Source organism: Aethalodelphis obliquidens, unplaced genomic scaffold, assembly GCF_003676395.1.
Source record: "Aethalodelphis obliquidens isolate GAN/ISIS:26980383/991018 unplaced genomic scaffold, ASM367639v1 scaffold6, whole genome shotgun sequence".
Lineage (NCBI taxonomy): Eukaryota > Metazoa > Chordata > Mammalia > Artiodactyla > Delphinidae > Aethalodelphis > Aethalodelphis obliquidens.
This window is the reverse complement of record NW_020837950.1, coordinates 74,714,071-74,733,125: the sequence shown is the minus strand read 5'-3', so window position 1 is coordinate 74,733,125 and position 19,055 is coordinate 74,714,071. Positions and strand designations below refer to the sequence as shown.

Here is a 19,055-nt window from a genome sequence, read left to right as displayed (position 1 = left end):
TCTCTCTGTGGTCGTTCCATAGCCTCTGCTTGGCACCTCTTCTCTCTCTGACCCCTAAATGTCAGTTTCTCAGAGTTCAGTTCTGCGGTTATCAGTGCTGGCTGCTTCTAGAATTAGCGGGGGAGCTTCAAAAACATGTCTGGGGCTTCCCTGGTGGCGCAGTGGTTAAGAATCCGCCTGCCAATGCAGGGAACACAGGTTCGAGCCCTGGTCCCGGAAGATCCCACATGCCACGGAGCAACTAAGCCCGTGTGCCACAACTACTGAGCCTGTGCTCTAGAGCCCATGAGCCACAACTGCTGAAGCCCTCGCGCACCATAACTGCTGAAGGCCACACGCCTAGAGCCTGTGCTCTGCAACAAGAGAAGCCACCAAGATGACAAGCCCACGCACCACAAGGAAGAGTAGCCCCCGCTCGCTGCAACTAGAGAAAGCCCACGTGCAGCAACAAAGACCCAACTCAGCAATAAATAAATAGATAGATAGATAAATAAGACATTCTTAAGCAAGACTAATCCATAAAAAAAAATGTCCGACTGGGCCACGCAGCCCACAGACTCTGATTTTGTGGATCAGTTGTGGGCCTGGGCATGAGTGTTTTTCCAACGCTCCTGCCAGGGTAGAGGACGACCATCCCGGGGCCAACTACTTCCAGGTGTGCATCTCTAGCACAGGACTTCTCCTCACAGACCCAACTGCTCTGTATCGATGTTTTGTGCACACATCTGTCTTCACATGTCCAAGGCTGAACACTTGACCCCCAACCCCCGTAAACTGTTCCTCTCTTGGTTTTCTCTGGGCAGTGGCCATCACTATCTGCTCAGGTGCACAACTAAGGAAACCAGGAATTACTCTGCATTCACACTCAGGTGAACTCACACTCAGAGAAGCTCCTTTCTGTTCTCAAAATGCTCTGAGCATGTGTTTGCTCTGCTCCATCCTCACTGCCATCGCCTGGACACTGAGCCAGCAGTCCCCACACTGCAGCGACAGCCTATTAATGGGACTCCTCCATTCTCCAACCAGTGACGAGAGTGGTCTTTTTAAAACATAGCTAACGCCTGTCAGAACGGCCACAATCCAGGACACCGACACCACCATGTGCTGGCGAGGGTGTGGAGCAACAGGAACCCTCGTCACTGCCGGTGGGAACCAGAACGGTGCAGCCACACTGGAGGACAGTTTGGTGGTTTCTTACAAAACTAAATATACTTTTACCATACAATCCAGAAATCAGGCTATTTATTTACTCAAATAAGATGGAAACTTATGTCCACGTGAAAACCTGAACACAAATGTTTTACAGCAGTTTTATTCATAGCTGCTAAAACTTGGAAGCACCCAAGATGTCCTTCAATAGGTGAATAGATAAATAAAACTGTGGTTCATCCAGACAATGGAATATGATTCTGTGCTAGAAAGAAATGAGCTGTGGAAAGACGTGGAAGAAACTTAAGTGCATATTGCTAGCTGAATCAAATCTGAAAAGGCTACATAATGTATAATTCCTATATGACATTTTGGAAAAGACAAAACTATGGAAACAGTAAAAACAGTGGATGCCAGGGGTTGAGGGGAGAGATGAATAGGGAGAACAGAGGCTTTTTAGGGCAGTGAAACCACTCTGTTCGATACTCTAATGGTGGATACGTGTCATTACTCATTTGTCCAAACCCATAGCCTGTATAACACCAAGAAGGAAACCTAATACAAACTACAGACTTTGGGCAATGATGATGTGTCAGTGTGGGTTCATCAGCTGTAACAAATGTAGCCCCTGGTGGGGCATGTTGATGGTGGAGGAGGCTGTGTGTGTTTGGGCTGGGGAGGGGGTATATGAGACTTCTCCGTACCATCTGCTCAATTTTGCGGTGAACCTGAAACTACTCTAAAAAACAAAGTCTAATAAAAGCATATCTAAGCTCATAGTTGCGCCCTTACTTGAATTGTTCCAGGCTGTCCATCTCACCAGAAGACCACATCCCTTCCCACGGGGAGGGGAACAGGGAGGGTGAAGGGAAGTGGGAAGAAGGAGTCCTAATTTTGAACTGAGAACCATGTGCACATGTTGCCTAGCGCAGGTTCATCTTTTTAAATGTACAGAATAGTGTGACTTGTTCAGCTAAGTAAGAGATTAAAGTTAATATAATATGATTCATGTTGATTATGTCTTTGTGAAGAAAAATTCAGGGCATTGTCTGAATTCTGTGCACAGTGAAGCACCTCAACACCAGAGGAGAATCACATATCCTCTCTTCTGTTGTTGGTTGTCTGGGAGAGCTAAGGAGTAGCAAAGGGAAGGGCAACACTGCCAGCTGGTGCCCAGATGGAGAATAAATCAGGCCAAGACCCCCAGCTCAGGTGCAGTCCGAGTGGAAACGTGTGCTTTCCCAGGTTCTGCCACCCCTGGGACTTGAGGGCACACTGCCATGTGGCGTTGAAACCCACTCCAGAGTCTCTCCAGCAAGGTGGGTCCTGCCCCTTGCCCTCGCTGTGTTCTGTGAACACACAGCCGACAGTTCAGCCCCAGCAAGTGCTAGTTCTAGGCCATTTGGTTCTGGGGATGTAGTGAACAAGTCAGATGAAGTCTTTGATCTGTGCAACCTACATCCTACTGGAACAAGCAAACAAGTGACTAGGTAACTTTATTTTTTAAAATTTTATTGGAGTATAGTTGACTTACAATGTTGCATTAGTTTCAGGTGTACAGCAAAGTAATTCGGTTATACATATACATATACATATATTCCTTCTTTTTTAGATTCTTTTCTCATATAGGTTATCACAGGATACTGAGTAGAGTTCCCTGTGCTATACAGTAGGTCCTTGTTGGTTTTCTATCTTATATATAGTAGTGTGTGTATGTTCATCCCAAGCTCCTGATTTATCCCTCCCCCCAACGTTTCCCCTTTGGTAATCATAAGTTTGTTTTCAATATCTGTAAGTCTGTTTCTGTTTTGTAAATTAAGTTCATTTAAATCATTTTTTAAAAATTAGATTCCACATATGAGTGATATCATGTGATATATACCTTTCTCTGTCTGACTTACTTCACTTATTATGACAGTCTCTAGGTCTATCCGTGTTGCTGCAAATGGCATTATTTTTTTGTGGGTGAGTAGTATTCCATTGTATATATGTACCACAGCTTCTTTATCCGTTTCTCTGTTGATGGACTTTTAGGTTGCTTCCATGTCCTGCCTATTGTGAACAGTGCTGCTATGAGCACTGGGATGCATGCACCTTTTCTAACCACGGTTTTCTCTGGAGAGATGCCCAGCGGTGGGACTGCTGGATCGTACGGCAGTTCTCTTTTTGGTTTTTAAAGGACCCTCCGTACCGTTCTCCACAGTGGCTGTGCCAGCTTACCTCCCCCCAGCAGTGCAGGAGGGGTCCCTGTTCCCACGCCCTCCCCAGCACTTTGGCAGGTGTGTGCAGAACGCGAATCGAGGTGAAGGACAGGCTGTGGCCGGGGGGGGGGGGGCCTCACTGTCACCTGCGACCAGAGGAGGGCTTCCTGGAAGCAATGCTTAAGCCGACCACCAGAAGACAGCTGAGCACACTCCGTGGGAAGTTTCCAGACTGAGGAAGGAGCCTGTGAGAAGTGTCCTCAGTGGGGTGCTGGGAGTGAGGAGCGAGGGAGGTCAAAGAAGGGCCAAGTCCAGACCCAGGGCCTGGGGGAGGCACACTCGAGAGCTTGGACGTTATTCTAAGTGGCATGGAAAGCCACTGGGGGACTTCCCTGGTGGCACAGTGGTTGGGAATCTGCCTGCCAATGCAGGGGACGTGGGTTCGAGCCCTGATACAGGAAGATCTCACACGCCGCCGAGCAACAAAGCCCGTGCGCCACAACTACTGAGCCTGCACTCTAGAGCCCGCAAGCCACAACTACTGAAGCCCGTGAGCCTCGAGCCCACGCTCCACAACAAGAGAAGCCACCGCAATGAGAAGCCCACGCACTGCAACCAAGAGTAGCCCCCGCTCGCCCCAACTACAGAAAGCCCATACACAGCCACGAAGACCCAGCACAGCCAAACAAAAAAAAAAAAAAGGAAGCCATTGAAGTTGAAGGCAGGGGATCAACATGACTTTTCTAACACTTTTAAAAGATCATTCTGCCTGGATGTGACGAGTCACCAGCAGGGGTAAGCTCACTGCTGGCTCCCAAGGACCAGGAGGGGGACACTGACCAGGGTGGGGAAGACTTGGGGAAGAGGGAAGATGCGAGGCCCTCTCGGGAGCAGCGTTCCCCAGGGGTGGGCGTTCACTCGGTGACTGATGCCTGGGCCCCGAGGCCAGGTGTGGGGACAGTTGGCAAGCGTGGTGCCCCGCCAGGGCTGAGACGAGCAGGAAGTGCGGGGCTGGAAGTGCAATGTGCACAGAGGAGTCTGGAGGGAAGCGTTCCTCGGCTGCAAAATCCAACGCTGAACAAGGCACAGAAAGGATAAGCTGGAGCCTCCACAGCCGGCCCTCAGCAGAGCAACACGTGTCCTCTCGCCCACTGGCCAAGCTCCTCGCTGCAGGCTTCCAGCGGTATCATTATACTCACGGGGTTCTGAATATCTATTCACACTCTGCCATTTGATTAAAGCAGCATCTCACTACACCCTGTCTTTTAAAAAATGCATTCCTCTCAAGGGAAGGGCAGCTAAATTTTTCTAAAACAAACTTGGGGAAAGGAAAAGACTGATGACTTTTCCCATTTCCAGTCTCTTATGAGGGCATGAAACAAAGAAGTCATGACTACATTGTTAAGAATTTGGTTTCCAGAACAAAGTTCCATCAAATTATCCTCTGCAGGAAATCAAGGCAATTTATCGCCTCTGGAAAACTGTACCATAAGCCTCTTTGTCCTCCCTTCATAACTGAAGGGCAACCTTGGGGTGGGGGCACCTCTCCTGCCGCAGAAAGGAAGTGATGGAACAGAACTGCTCCGTGGTGGCTGCTGCCGGCTTGTGCCACCACAAGGAGCACGGGGCTCTGCAAGGGACTCGCACGTGGTGGGAGGTGCTATTGTCTCGGAGAGTGAGGGGACACTTGTCGACCCTTACCACGGCTTCTGATGTGGACGGGTGTCTCCGGAGCCCAGTTTTGGGAAGAGTCTCCTGTGGACGCAGCAGGTGCAGCTGCAGCTTGCCAAACAGGATCTGCAACAAAAGCCATTTCACGTGATGAGCGGGTCCCAGATTTGAGAGGACCTGAACATCACTATAACAGAGTTAAAGCAACCAGCCAGAGGGGACACACCTGACTAGGTGTGACAAAATGCTTAGATTCTGATTCAGTACTTTTCTTAGATGTAAAGGCTTTGAAGTAATGAATCTCAATGTGAAAGACATGAACAAGTTACATACTTTTCAGATGATCACATAAAATAATGTTTATAAAATCAGAATAAATCTCCCTCTAACCCCTGAACAGGAAGTATATTTAATAAAAGAACTGAAATTTAGCTTTACCTCTCGAAGCTGATTACTGCTTGTTATAAGAAACTGTTCTCCTGCAACAAAATGGGCTTCTTGCTCCAGTTCCTTGAGACGAGACTATGAATGTGACAGACACAATGTTATTAATAGTTTTCACAACTTAAGATTATTTTTCTCAACATGAGATCTTGCAAGAATAAAAAATAATCTAAAATTTACCAAAATGGACATTACAAAATACATATTTTGACTCATGATGCAATACTCAGGCTCAGAATCACTCTCTTAAGTGCAGTGGACCCAAGGAAACAAACTTAAAGAAGTAAAAATAGTAAATAACACACCAAAATGAAGGAGGGAAAGAAGAAGGAATTCTCCAGCAACATTATGACAAGTAAACGGATGCAGCATCAAATCATAAACCTCAAAACTTCCAAAGTATCCCAAGGCAGAAGAGCTAGGACCAAACTGCATGGTGACCACAGTGATCATGATGCAGGACATTCCCTCCCAACAGAGGAGCAGCTGCAGCGGAAACAAGCAACAACGCTCTGAACAACCACACAAACTGGGGCACAGCCCAGGACGAGGGGTGGGCGGCATGCAAGGCCCAGGTGGGAAAACAGCTGATAAATACGGTGCTGATACGAAACAGCTGATAAATACGGTACTGAGCAGAGCAGTAGGACATGCTGAATTTATGAACCCCTCACCCCCTCACCATTTTGGTCAGAAGAAAAGGAGAACATGATCAGGACTTTTAAAAAATTATTATAGGGACTTCCCTGGTGGCGCAGTGGTTAAGAACCCACCTGCCAATGCAGGGGACATGGGTTTGAGCCCTGGTCTGGGAAGATCCCACATGCCGTGGAGCAACTAAGCCCATGAGCCACAACTACTGAGCCCACGAACCACAACTACTGAAGCCCACGCACCTAGAACCCGTGCTCCAAAACAAGAGAAGCCACAGCAATGAGAAGCCCGTGCACCACAACAAAGAGTAGCCCCTGCTCACTGCAACTAGAGAAAGCCAGCGCGCAGCAACGAAGACCCAAGGCAGCCAAAAATAAATACATAGATTTACATATTTAAAAAAATTATTATAAAAGAAAAGAGAGAGCAGAGTGTAAATCAACCAACTCTGAGGAAATATCATCTGCACTCTACCTTTATCAGACAAGAACTGCCTTTCGGCTGAAATACTGAAAGACGTTTACAAATAGGAGCAGGACAAGTATGATACAAAAAACTAGCACTAGGCAAAAAGACGAACCCACAGACAATGGCCTCAGTTAAGGTATGCCAGAATTCTATAGTCAAGGGAACAAATGATGAAAAGAAAAACAAGGAACAAAGCATGAAAAAACAGATAATGGGGACTTCCCTGGTGGTCCAGTGGCTAAGAGTCCACACTCCCAATGCAGGGTGCATGGGTCTGATCCCTGGTCAGGGAACTAGATCCCACGTGCCGCAACTAAGAATTCGCATGCTGCAACTAAGGAGCCCACCTGCCGCAACTAAGACCTGGCACAACCAAATAAATAAATAAAATATTTTTTAAATGTGTTAAGTGGCTTTTTCTTATTGACAGGAGTTATCTATAGAGTCTGCATATGAGTCTTTTATCACACGCATTGAAAGTACAATCAAAATCCCAGCTGGTTTTTAAAAAGTAGATCAGAGAATTTTATATGGAAATGTGAAGAACCTGGATTGATAAATACCATGTGGAAGAACAAAGATGGAAGACTGTAGGATATCAAGACATATTATAAGCCTACAGTAACTAAGCCAGGGAAGTATTAGCACAGGGACAGACACACAAAACAAAAAAACAGAAAAGAGTCCAGAAAAAACCCCACACATACACAGTGACCTGATTTATGACAAAGACACTACTGTAATTCTTAGTGCAGGAAACAGTGGCACTTTTAATAAATTGTGCTTAAATGAATGGAAATCCATCTGGGAAAAATCTTAACTGTACTTTATACCATGCAGAAAAATTAATTTGAAGTGGAGGATAGGCTTAAAATAATACAGCTTATACAAGAAAACACAGGAGAATATCTTTACTAGAGGTCAGACAAAGAGTACTTAGCACACAAAAATTCTCAAACATTTAAGAAATGGTTCATTGGACTTCACGAAAATGAAGAAATTCTGTTCATCAAAGGACATAGCTATTGAGAGAGTAAAGAGACAAGCTGTAGACAAAGACAGGGCCAGACAGTAAATACTTCAGACTCTATGGGTCACATATGGTCTCTGTCACATATTCTTCTCTACTTCTGTTTGTTTTTTAAAAATTGTAACAACCACTCTTAATTTCAGGCCATATGAAAACAGGCCACAGGATGGATTTGGCCTATAGACCACTGTTTGTCAAACCCTGCACTGGGAGAAAGTACTTTCAATATATTTTACAAAGGACCCACATACAGAATATATAAACAATTCCTATAAGTAAATAAGAAAAAGCTGACATAAACTTTTAAATAGGCAAATTCTTTGAAAAATTGGATCACAAAAAGAATATATCCAAAATACCATCAAGCGTATGAAAAGGTGCTCACTATTATTACTTATCAGGGAAATGCAAATTAACTCCACAGTGAAATGCGACTACAGACCCACCAGGATAGCTAAAGTGAAAAAGACTGACAGTACTGTGCTGGTGAGGATGTAGCAAATGGGACTAGAAAATGTTACAACCAATTTGAAGGGCTATTTGGAAGTACCTACTATCGCTAAATATATGCATACCCTGTAACCCAGCAATTCCACTTCTGGATAGAAAACCAAGAGCTCTCTTATCCACCACAGGTTATAGTTACACCACATGAATAGTCGCAGCCACTGCGATCACAGTGCCCAACAATGGGAGAGGGTGTAAGGAAATTATGGCACCTTCTTACAATAGGTGCTACAAGCAATTTTCATTGGCATGCACTTCTGCTACATTCAACCAAACTGGTGAATCCCAAAGACAGAATGTGAGCAAAAGGAGCCAGAACCAAAGAGCCCATGCTGTGTGGTTTACATGAAGCTCAGAATCACCAAGGACAGGGTCAGATGAATGGCTATCTGGGGGTACAGACTGGGAGGGGACAGGAAGGAGACTTCCGGGTGCTGGAAATATTCTATACCTTGATCTGGGTGGAGGTTACATGGATGTGTACGTATATAAAAATACGTCAAGCTGTACACTTAAGATTTGTACCAAGCAGATTCAGGGAAGATGGCAGAGTAGGAGGCACCTGTGAGGTGAGACTCCGTCTCCCACCTGGACAGCACCTGCAGGGGAAGAACCCTCTGATGTAGCCGTCTGGGAACTCTGGAGTCTGCTGATGGCTTCCAGGGGAAGCCTTGGATGGTAAACCGCAGTTCATTTTGGTCAGTTTCAGCTCTTGGTACCATAGAAGCTACCCACCCCACCTCCCCCAGACAGGAGGCCCGAGGCCAGGAGGCCACGCACCTGTTTCTGGAGCAGCCTGCCCACAGCCTGCAGGAACTGGTGGGGCAAAAAAGACCCTGTACAGATATTGGGGGCCTCTGCTCTGATCACTGATTGCTGCTTCTGATCACAGAGGTGCAGATGAACAGGCCATTGTTGTTGCACTTCCCCCATTATTGCAAGACCCTCTCCCTCCAGCTTAAGTGACTTCCAGGGGACTTAAAGCGCTAGTGCCTTTTTTAACCCCTCTGCATTTTTTGCTTTTTCTCCTTTGAAGCCAGATATTAAAGACAAGGACATTCAAAAATAACTTCACATACATGGGGAAAATTAGAAAGTGACCGTGCATGCCAAGGAAAAGGCTCAGAAAAGAACTGTGAAGACCTTAGGTTTATACTTTAGGTTGATCCTCAACACAGAGACAACCTGCAGCAAATTAAAAAACCCAAGACAATAAACAGAAACAATAACACACAGAAAGAGCAAACTGTGGGAAAGGAGAGAATCTGATTTCCAGAGTTACCACATTATTAGATCCAAATGTCCAATGTTCAACAAAAATATCACAAGACAAACACAGAAACAGGAAAATATGGTGTATTCAAAGGAAAAAAAAAACCCAGAAACTATCACTGAAAAAAAAGACCTAATGGCAGATATATACCAGACACCTTTAAAACAACCATCTTAAAGATGCTCAAAGAACTAAAGAAGGGTGTGAAGAAAGTCAAGAAAACAATGTGTGAACAAAATAGAAATATTAATAAAGAGACAGAAAATGTAAAAAGAAACTAAAAAAGAAATTTTTGGAGCTTAAAAGTATGATAATTGAAATTAAAAAGTCACTTGAGGGTTCAAAGGGAGATTTGAGCAGGCAGAAGAAAGAATCAGTGAACTTGAAGAGAGAATAATGAAAATTATTGAGGCTGAGGAGCAGAAAGAAAAAAATATTGAAGAAAAGTGAACAGAGCTTAAGGGTCCTGTGGGATACCATCAAGCAGACCAATACACACACTGTGGGAGCCCCAGAAGGAGAAGAGAAAGAAAAGGATAGCAAGAATATTTGAAGATATAATAGCTGAAAACCCCTCAAAAATTTTTTTACATCTTTATTGGAGTATAACTGCTTTACAATGTTCTGTTAGTTTCTGCTGTATAACAAAGTGAATCAGCTATATGTATCCATATATCCCCCATGCCCTCCTTCTTTTTTTAAATAAATTTATTTGTTTGTTTGTTTATTTATTTTTGGCTGTGTAGGGTCTTTGTTGCTGTGCGCAGGCTTTCTCTAGTTGTGCAAGTGGGGGCTACTCTTCGTTGTGGTGAACAGGATTCTAATCGTGGTGGCTTCTCTTGTTGCGGAGCACGGGCTCTAGGTGCACAGGCTTCAGTAGTTGTCGCTCACGGGCTCTAAAGTGCAGGCTCAGTGGTTGTGGTGCATGGGCTTAGTTGCTCTGTGGCATGTGGGATCTTCTAATACCAGGGCTTGAACCCGTGTCCCCCGCATTGGCAGGCGGATTCTTAACTACTGCACCACCAGGGAAGTGCCCTCCCTCTTGAGCCTCCCTCCCACCCTCCCTATCCCACCCTTCTAGGTGGTCACAAAGCACCAAGCTGACCTCCCTGTGCTATGCAGCTCCTTCCCACTAGCTACCTATTTCTTGCTGTGATTTATGTCATAGAGTGTTCTGCCTATGTTTTCTTCTAAGAGTTTTATAGTGTCTGGCCCTAATCCATTTTGAATTTATTTTTGTGTATGGTATTAGGGAGTGTTCTAATTTCATTCTTTTACATGTAGCTGTTCAGTTTTCCCTGCACCACTTATTGAAGAGGCTCTCTTTCCCCCACTGTATATTCTTGCCTCCTTTGTCAAAGATAAGGTGACCATATGTTTGTGGGTTTATCTCTGGGCTTTCTATCCTGTTCCATTGATCTATATTTCTGTTTTTGTGCCAGTACCATACTGTCTTGATTACTGTACCTTTGTACTATAGTCTGAAGTCAGGGAGCCTGATTCTTCCAGCTCCGTTTTTCTTTCTCAAGATTGCTTTGGCTATTTGGGGTCTTCTGTGTTTCCATACAAATTGTAAAATTTTTTGTTCTAATTCTGTGAAAAATGCCCTTGGTAGTTTGATAGGGATTGCATTGAATCCGTAGATTGCTTTGGGTAGTAGAGTCATTTTCACAATGTTGATTCTTCCAATCCAAGAACATGTTATATCTCTCCCTCTGTTTGTGTCATCTTTGATTTCTTTCATCAGTGTCTTATAATTTTCTGCATACAGGTCTTTTGTCTCCCTAGGTAGGTTTATTCTTAGGTATTTTATTCTTTTTGTTGCAATGGTAAATGGGAGTGTTTCCTTAATTTCTCTTTCAGAATTTTCATCATTAGTGTATAGGAATGCAAGAGATTTCTGTGCATTAATTTTTTATCCTGCTACTTTACAAAATCCATTGATTAGCTCTAGTAGTTTTCTGGTAGAATCTTTAGAAAACTAAAGATGAAAACTCCTCAAATTTGATGAAATAGATGAATACAAACATCAAAGAAGCTCAAAAACGTCAAGTAAGATGAACTCAAAGAGATGAACATGAAGACATAATATAATCAAACTTTCAAAAGACAACGACAAAAGAGAATTTTGAAAGCAATGAGAGAAAAGTGTCATCACATACAAGGGATCCTCAATAAGATTATCCTCAGATTTCTCATCAGAGACATTGGAGGCCAGAAGACAGTAGGTTAATATATTCAAAGTGCTAAAAGAAAAAACTGTAAACCCAAAATCCTTATCTGGCAAAACTGTCCTCCAAGAGTGAGAGAGAAATTAAGACATTTCCAGATAAACAAAAGCTGAGGGAGATGTGAACACTACACCTGCCCTGGAAGAAATGCTCAAAGAAGTCCTGCAAGGTGAAATGAAAGGACACTATACAGTAACCTAAAGCTAAATGAAGAAATAATGATCTCAATAAAGGTAAATACGTGAATTATAAAAGCCAGTATTATAACAATTTGTAACTATACTTTTTGTTTTCTATATGATTTAAGAAAAAAACAATTATGAGTATAAAAGTTAGTAGTACTGTAACTTTAGTTTGTGACTCCAAATCTTCCTTTCTACATAATTTTAAAAAATTATTAGTTTATATTTTGGGACCCACAATGTATAAAGATGTAATTTTGTGACATCAATAACTGGAAGTGGGGGGGACAGAGCTGTAAAAGAGCACAGTTTTTGTATGTCATTGAAGTTAAGCTCATATAAATTCAAATTGGAGTGTTATAACTTTAGGGTGTTAGATGTCATCCCCATGGTAACCACAAAGAAAAAACTATAGAATATATACAAAAGGAAATGAGAAAGGAATTTAAACATTTCTACAAGAAATCAACTAAACACAAAGGAAGACAGTAATGCAGGAAATGAAGGACAAAAAAGCTATAAGGCATATAGAAAACAAATAGCAAAATGATAGAAGTCAGTCCTTCCTTATCAGTAATTAATTAAATGTAAATGGATTAACTCTCCAATTGAAAGACAGAGATTGGCAGAATGGATAAAAAACCATGGTCCAACTATATGCTGTCTGCAAGAGACTCACTTTAAATTCAAAGAGACAAACAGGTTGAAATTGAAAGGATGGAAAAAGATATTCCATCCAAATATTAATGAAAACAGAGCAGGGATGGCTGTATTAATATCAGACAAAATAGAACTTAAATAAAAACTGGTTACAAGAGACAAAGGATGACATTATATTTTCAATACAGCAAGAAGATATAATATAAGCATTTACATACCTAATAACAAACCATTAAAATATACGAAGAAAAACTAACAGAAATGAAGGGAGAAATGGATAGTTCTACAGTAATAGTTGGGGACTTGAATACCTCACTCATGATAATGGATAGAACAACTAAACAGAAGGTAAGTAAGGAAATAAGAACTTAAGCAATGATAAACCAACTAGAGCTAACAGACATGTACATAACACTCTACCCGACAATAACATGCACATGGGATATTCTTCTCAAGTGAACATGGGATGTTTTCCAAAATAGACTACATGTTAGGCCACTAATTAAGTCTCAAGAGATTTTAAAAGACAGATATAGAAAGTATCTTCTCTGACCACAGCAAGTTGAAGTTAGAAATCAATAACAAAAGGAAAACTACAAAATTCACAAAATTGTATAAATTAAACAACACACTTTTAAACAACCAAAAGATCAAAGAAGAAATCAAAAGCAAACTTAGAAATTACTTAGAGATGAATGAAAACAAAACCACAACATACCTGCATATGGGATGCAGCAAAAGCAGTGCTAAGGAGGAAATTTATAGCTATAAATGCTTATATTAAAAAACAAGAAAAATCTGAACTCAATAACCTCACTTCACAACTTAAGGAACTAGAAAAAGAACAGACTAAACCCAAAGATAGCAGAGGAAGGAAATAATAAACATGAGAGCAGAGTTAAATGAAATCGAGAATATAAAAACAATAAAGAAAATCAATGAAACCAAAATTTGGTTCTTTAAAAAGCTCAACAAAATTGACAAACCTTTAGCTAGCTAGACTAAGGAAAAAAGAAAAGGCTCAAATTACAAAAATCAGAAATTTAAGTGAACAATATTATGATCAGGGAATTTCCTGGCAGTCCAGTGTTTAGGCCTCTGCACTTTCACTGCCAAGGGCCTGGGTTCAATCCCTGGTCAGGGAACTAATCCCACAAGCCTCACAGTGAGGCCAAAAAAAAAAAAAAAAAGAAATTACTATCAATTTTACAGAAATAAAAAGGATTATCAGAGAGAACTACGAACAACTGTACACCAGCAGAATGGATAACCTAGATAAAACAGACAAATTCGTAGAAACATAAAACCTACCAAGACTAAATCATGGAGAAACAAAAAAAACTGAATAGACCTGTAACTAGCAAGGAGACTGAATCAGTAATCAAATCTCCCAACAAAGAAAAGCCCTGGATGCAATGGCTTCACTGGTGAATTCCAGCAAACATTTAAAGAAAGAAGTAGTCCAATCTTTCTGAAAATTTTTCAGAAAAACTGAAGAGAAGGAAACACTTCCCAACTCACTTTATAAGGCCAGCATTACCCTGACACCAAAGCCTGACAAACACACTACAAGACTACCTATCAGTATCCCTTATGAACACTGATGCAAAATTTCTCAACAAAATGCTAGCAAGCAGAATTCAGCAGTATATTTAAAGGATTATACACCATGACCAAGTGGAATTTGTTCCTGGAATGCAAGGATGGTTCAACATACGAAAATTAATCAATGTAATATGCCACATCAACAGAATGGATGGGGGAAAACACATGATCACCTCAAATGATGCAGAAAAAGCATTTGCCAATATATAACACCCTTTTATGACAAAAACACTCAGAAAAACTAGAAATGGAACAAAACTACCTCCATATAGCAAAAGTCATTAATAAAAAACCCAGAGCAAGCATCACACTCAGTAGTAAAAGACTGAAAGCATTTCCTCTAAGGCAAGGATGTTTGCTTTCACCACTTCTATTCAACGTGGTATGGAAGTTCTAGCCAGAGCAATTAGGTAAGACAGAGAAATAAAAGGCATCCAAATTGGAAAGGAAGGAATAAAATTATCCCTGTTTGCAGATGACATGATTTTATATGTACAAAACTCTAAAGATTCCACAAAAAAAAACTGTTAGAACTTTCTGAACTCAGCAAAATAGCAGGATACAACATCAACACACAAAAATCAGTTTCATTTCTACACATGAACAATCTGAAATGGAAATTGCAAAAACAATTCCATTCACAATAGTATCAAAAAGAGTAAAATACTTAGGAATTAACTTAACGGAGGAGGTGAAAGACTTATATGATGAAAACTATAAAACATTGCTGAAAGAAATTCAAAAAGACATAAATAAATGGAAACACATCTCATGCTCATGGATTGGAAGGCAATATATTAAGATGTCAGTACTAGTCAAAGTGACCTACAGATTCAATGCTATCCCTATCAAAATCCTAAAGACACTTTTTTTCAGAAATAAAAAAAATCCATCCTAAAATTCATATGGAATCTTAAGGGACACCAAGTAGCCAAAACAATCTTGAAAAAGAAGAACGAAACTGCAGGACCCACACTTCCTGCTTTCAAAACTTACTACAAAACTACATAATAAAAAATAGTGTGGTATTGGCATTAGGACAGATATACAGACCAAGGGAATAAAATACTGAGCCCAGAAATAAACCCTTGCATATATAGTCAGATGATTCTGATAAGGGTGCCAAGACCATTCAGTGGGGAAAGGACAGTCTTTTCAATAAATGGTGCTGGGAAAACTGGACGTCCACATGCAGAAAAATGAAGCTGGACTCTTACCTAACACCATATACAAAAATTAACTCAAAATTCATCAAGGACCTAAATGTAAGACCTAAAATAATAAAACTCTTAGAAGAAGAGAGGAAAAACACGTCACAGCATTGGATTTGGCAATGACCTCTTGGATACACCACCAAAGGCACAGGTAATAAAAGAAAAAAATTTTAAATTGGACTTTATGAAAATTAAAAATTTTTGTGCATCAAAAGACAGTATCAACAGAGTAAAAAGGCAACCCATAGCATGGGAGAAAATATTTGAAATCATATTATCTTCATAAGGGATTAATATTCAAAATACAGAGAGAACTCCTAAAACTCAACAGTAAGAAAAACCACCCAATTCAAAAATGGGCAAAGGACTTGAATAGACATTTTTTCCAAAGAAGACATAAAAATGGCCAATAAACACATGAAAAGATTCTCAGCGTCACTAATCATTAGTGAAATGCAAATCGAAACTACAATGAGATACCACCTCATACACGTTAGGACGGCTACTATCAGAAAACAGAAAACAGTAAGTGTTAGCAAGGATATAGAAAAAATTGGAACCCTTGTGCACTGTTGGTGGGAATGTAAAATGGTACAGGGGCTGTGGAAAAAGTATGGTAGTTCCTCAAAAAATTAAAAACAGAATTACCACAAGATTTAGCAATTCACTTCAGGTTATATGTTCAAAAGAACTGAAAGCAGGATATCAAAGAGATATTTGTATACCCATTTTCATAGCCCGTATTCACAATAGCTAAAATACGGAAGCAACCTAGGTTGCATCCAACAACAGATGAACAGATAATCAAAATGTGGTATATACATACGATGGAGTATTTTTTTTAAAAAATATTTATTTCTTTGGCTGCATCGGGTCTTCGTTGCAGCGCACGGGATCTTCGCTGCAGCGCACGGGCTTCTCGCTAGCCGTGGCATGGGGTTTTTCTCTCTTTAGTTGTGGCTCGGGTTCCAGAGCCCATGGGCTTTGTAGTTTGCAGCGTGCAGGCTCTCTCATTGAGGCGCGCGAGCTCAGTAGTTGTGGCGCACAGGCTTAGTTGCCCCGTGGCACGTGGGATCTTAGTTCTCTGACCAGGGATTGAACCCGCGTCCCCTGCATTGGAGGGCGGATTCTTTACCACTGGACCGCCGGGGAAGTCCCTACAATGGAGTATTATTCAGCCTCAAAAGGGAAGGAAATTCTGCAATATGCTACAACATGGATGAACCTTGAGGACACGATGCTAAGTGAAATGAGCTGGTCACAAAAAGACAAATACTGTCTGATTCCACTTATATGAAGCACTTAGAGTAGTCAGAATCATAGAGACAGAAAGAAGAGTGGTGCTTGCCAGAAGCTGCGGGGGTATGGGGGGGAGAATGGGGAGTTATTGTTTAATAGGTATAGAGTTTTAGTTTTATGAGATGAAAACATTTATGGAGATGGATGGTGGTGATGGCTGCACAACAACATGAATGTACTTAATACCACTGAACTGTGTAGTTACAAATGGTTATGATGATAAATTTTATGTGAATTGTACTTTATCACAATAAATTTTAAAAGATTTGCACTATTGTGTATAATTTCTTTCTCAATAAAAAAATTACATAAAAAGAAAAAATCAGTTGCAGGTTTATAAACCTAAGTGTGAAGGCTAATGAAAATAGCTTCAAACATAACACATGAGAGTATTTCATGAGCTTGAAGTAAGGAAAGCTTTCTTAAACAAGATGCAAAAAGCACGAACCATAAAGAAAAAGATTGATAAATTGTGCACTACATTAAAAATTAAGAACTTCTGTTGGTCAAAAGACCCCATTAGGAGAATAAAAAGGTAAGACAGAGAGGGCAAAGGTATATGTAACCAGCTTGTAACCAGAATATATATCAAGATGTCCTAAAAATCAGAAAGCGATAGATAGACAAAAACCTCAATATAAAAATGGGTAAAGGGCTTCCCTGGTGGCGCAGTGGTTGAGAGTCCGCCTCCCGATGCAGGGGACACGGGTTCGTGCCCCGGTCTGGGAAGATCCCACATGCCGCGGAGCGGCTGGGCCCGTGGGCCATGGCCGCTGAGCCTGCGCATCCGGAGCCTGTGCTCCGCAACGGGAGAGGCCACAATAGTAAGAGGCCTGTGTACTGCAAAAAAAAAAAAAAGGTAAAAATTTTGAGCAGATCCTTTACCAAAGAGAAACTCCTAATAGCCAACGATGAAGTAAAAGCTATTCAACCTCCTCAGTAATCAGGACAATAGAAACCAACATCATAACAAGATACCATTACGTCCTCACCAAAATGGCAGTACTAAGAGGCCGGTGGACCCGTGCGAGGGAGGATGCGCAAAGACAGAACCCCGTGTGCAATTCTGGCAGCTGTGACTTTGGAAAGCAATTTGGTGTTGTCTGATAAAGCTGCACCAGCAGCCCACCCTGCCTTGTACCCTAAGAAGCATGTGCCCACGGGCCCAGGAGATGTGCTCAGGGGTGCAGCACAGTTTGTAATGCCTGCAAACTGGAAATGACCCTGATGCCATCAACAGTGGGATGGAGTCCTTCAACGGAGGACAAGGCACCGAAGGACATGGACTAGAAGCTGAGACACAGGGGCTGAGTGAGAGAGGTCAGACACCACCGCTAACTTACAGTTCCTTCAAAAGGAGAGACGACTATATCACTTAGGTTTTGAAGTGGAAAACTGTAAAGAAACCCAACAATGTTACGACTATAAAAGTCAGGACGGGGGTTGCTTTTGGCAGCAGGAAGAGGGTTCTGATAGGGCAGGGCAAGCAGGGCTTCTGGAAATTCTCTGCTTTGACCTAAGTGATGGTTATACCGGAGTTTCCTTTAAAATAACTTAAGTGGAACTTTTAATGCATCTTTTTTATGCATCTTTATGCATCGCTCTGTATTTTTTATTTTTCACAGTTAGAAAACTTTGATTTTGCTTCTTTAAAGAATCCAAGAAATGTCACCAACTACAAGGGGCAATGTCCTTGCAAGAACCTAAGTTTGGAGAAGGTCAGTGGGTATCCATTAAACCATGCACACATCCACATGGAGAGTACCCAGATGTGACGCTTGTTTCAATCCTTTCAAGGCGTGGTACTCTGCTGCAGGAGTCAGAGATAGGAGGAACAGTGCCAACATCAGTCTGGGACAAGCAAGGAAGGGAAGAAAAGGAAAGTCACCCGAGAACTGCCAAGGGGACCAACTCATCAGACAGGAGAGAGCTAACACATGCAAACAGTCTGACAGAAGAATGTACCCCAAGAAGTGCTGAAGTCCTCTTCATCTCTTCCTTGTTCACCTGAATGCTGTGGCTTTCCATCACTGTGATTCAAAACCAAAGCAGATAAAAATCTGTACTGTAGCAACAAATCGTTTCTGAGAAAGACTGCAGTGCCAGGAGCAAGCCTCATCCCCCGATGAGGACCAAGATGACAGTGCGAGCTCGGCAGCGTCCATGAGGGTCAGTACTGGAGCCCAGCAATGGTGGCAGTGGACATGGGGACACTCTGGATGGAGAGTCACCCCCGGCCACTCAGCTGCCATGCTGGGCGAGGCTCTGCTCTCCCAGGTGCCCAGCAGGACAGGGCGGGTCAGGGGCTAAAAGCAAAGGCAGAGCAGAGCCTGCAACAGTGCTTGCAGGGGGTTCTCACGAAGCAGAAGGGTCCATCACACCAGGACCAGGACAAGTGCTGACCTGGAAAACATCCAGACAGGCCTCCTCCCCCCACCACTGCTCTCAGGGCTGTGGGAGTCCGGCA

At 42.1% G+C, this 19,055-nt stretch overlaps 1 protein-coding gene across 1 annotated transcript in view; it reads right to left on the bottom strand.

The window, feature by feature from the left end:
* The window catches only part of POLN (DNA polymerase nu), a 157,407-nt gene that overhangs the window by 97,830 nt on the left and 40,522 nt on the right, over window positions 1-19,055 (bottom strand). The window contains exons 9-11 of the mRNA XM_027103930.1: window positions 18,554-18,618; window positions 5,460-5,543; window positions 5,052-5,147 (exon numbers count right to left, since the gene is read on the bottom strand). Coding sequence (XP_026959731.1) covers window positions 5,052-5,147; window positions 5,460-5,543; window positions 18,554-18,618 — 245 coding nt within the window. The remainder of the gene's footprint in view (window positions 1-5,051; window positions 5,148-5,459; window positions 5,544-18,553; window positions 18,619-19,055) is intronic.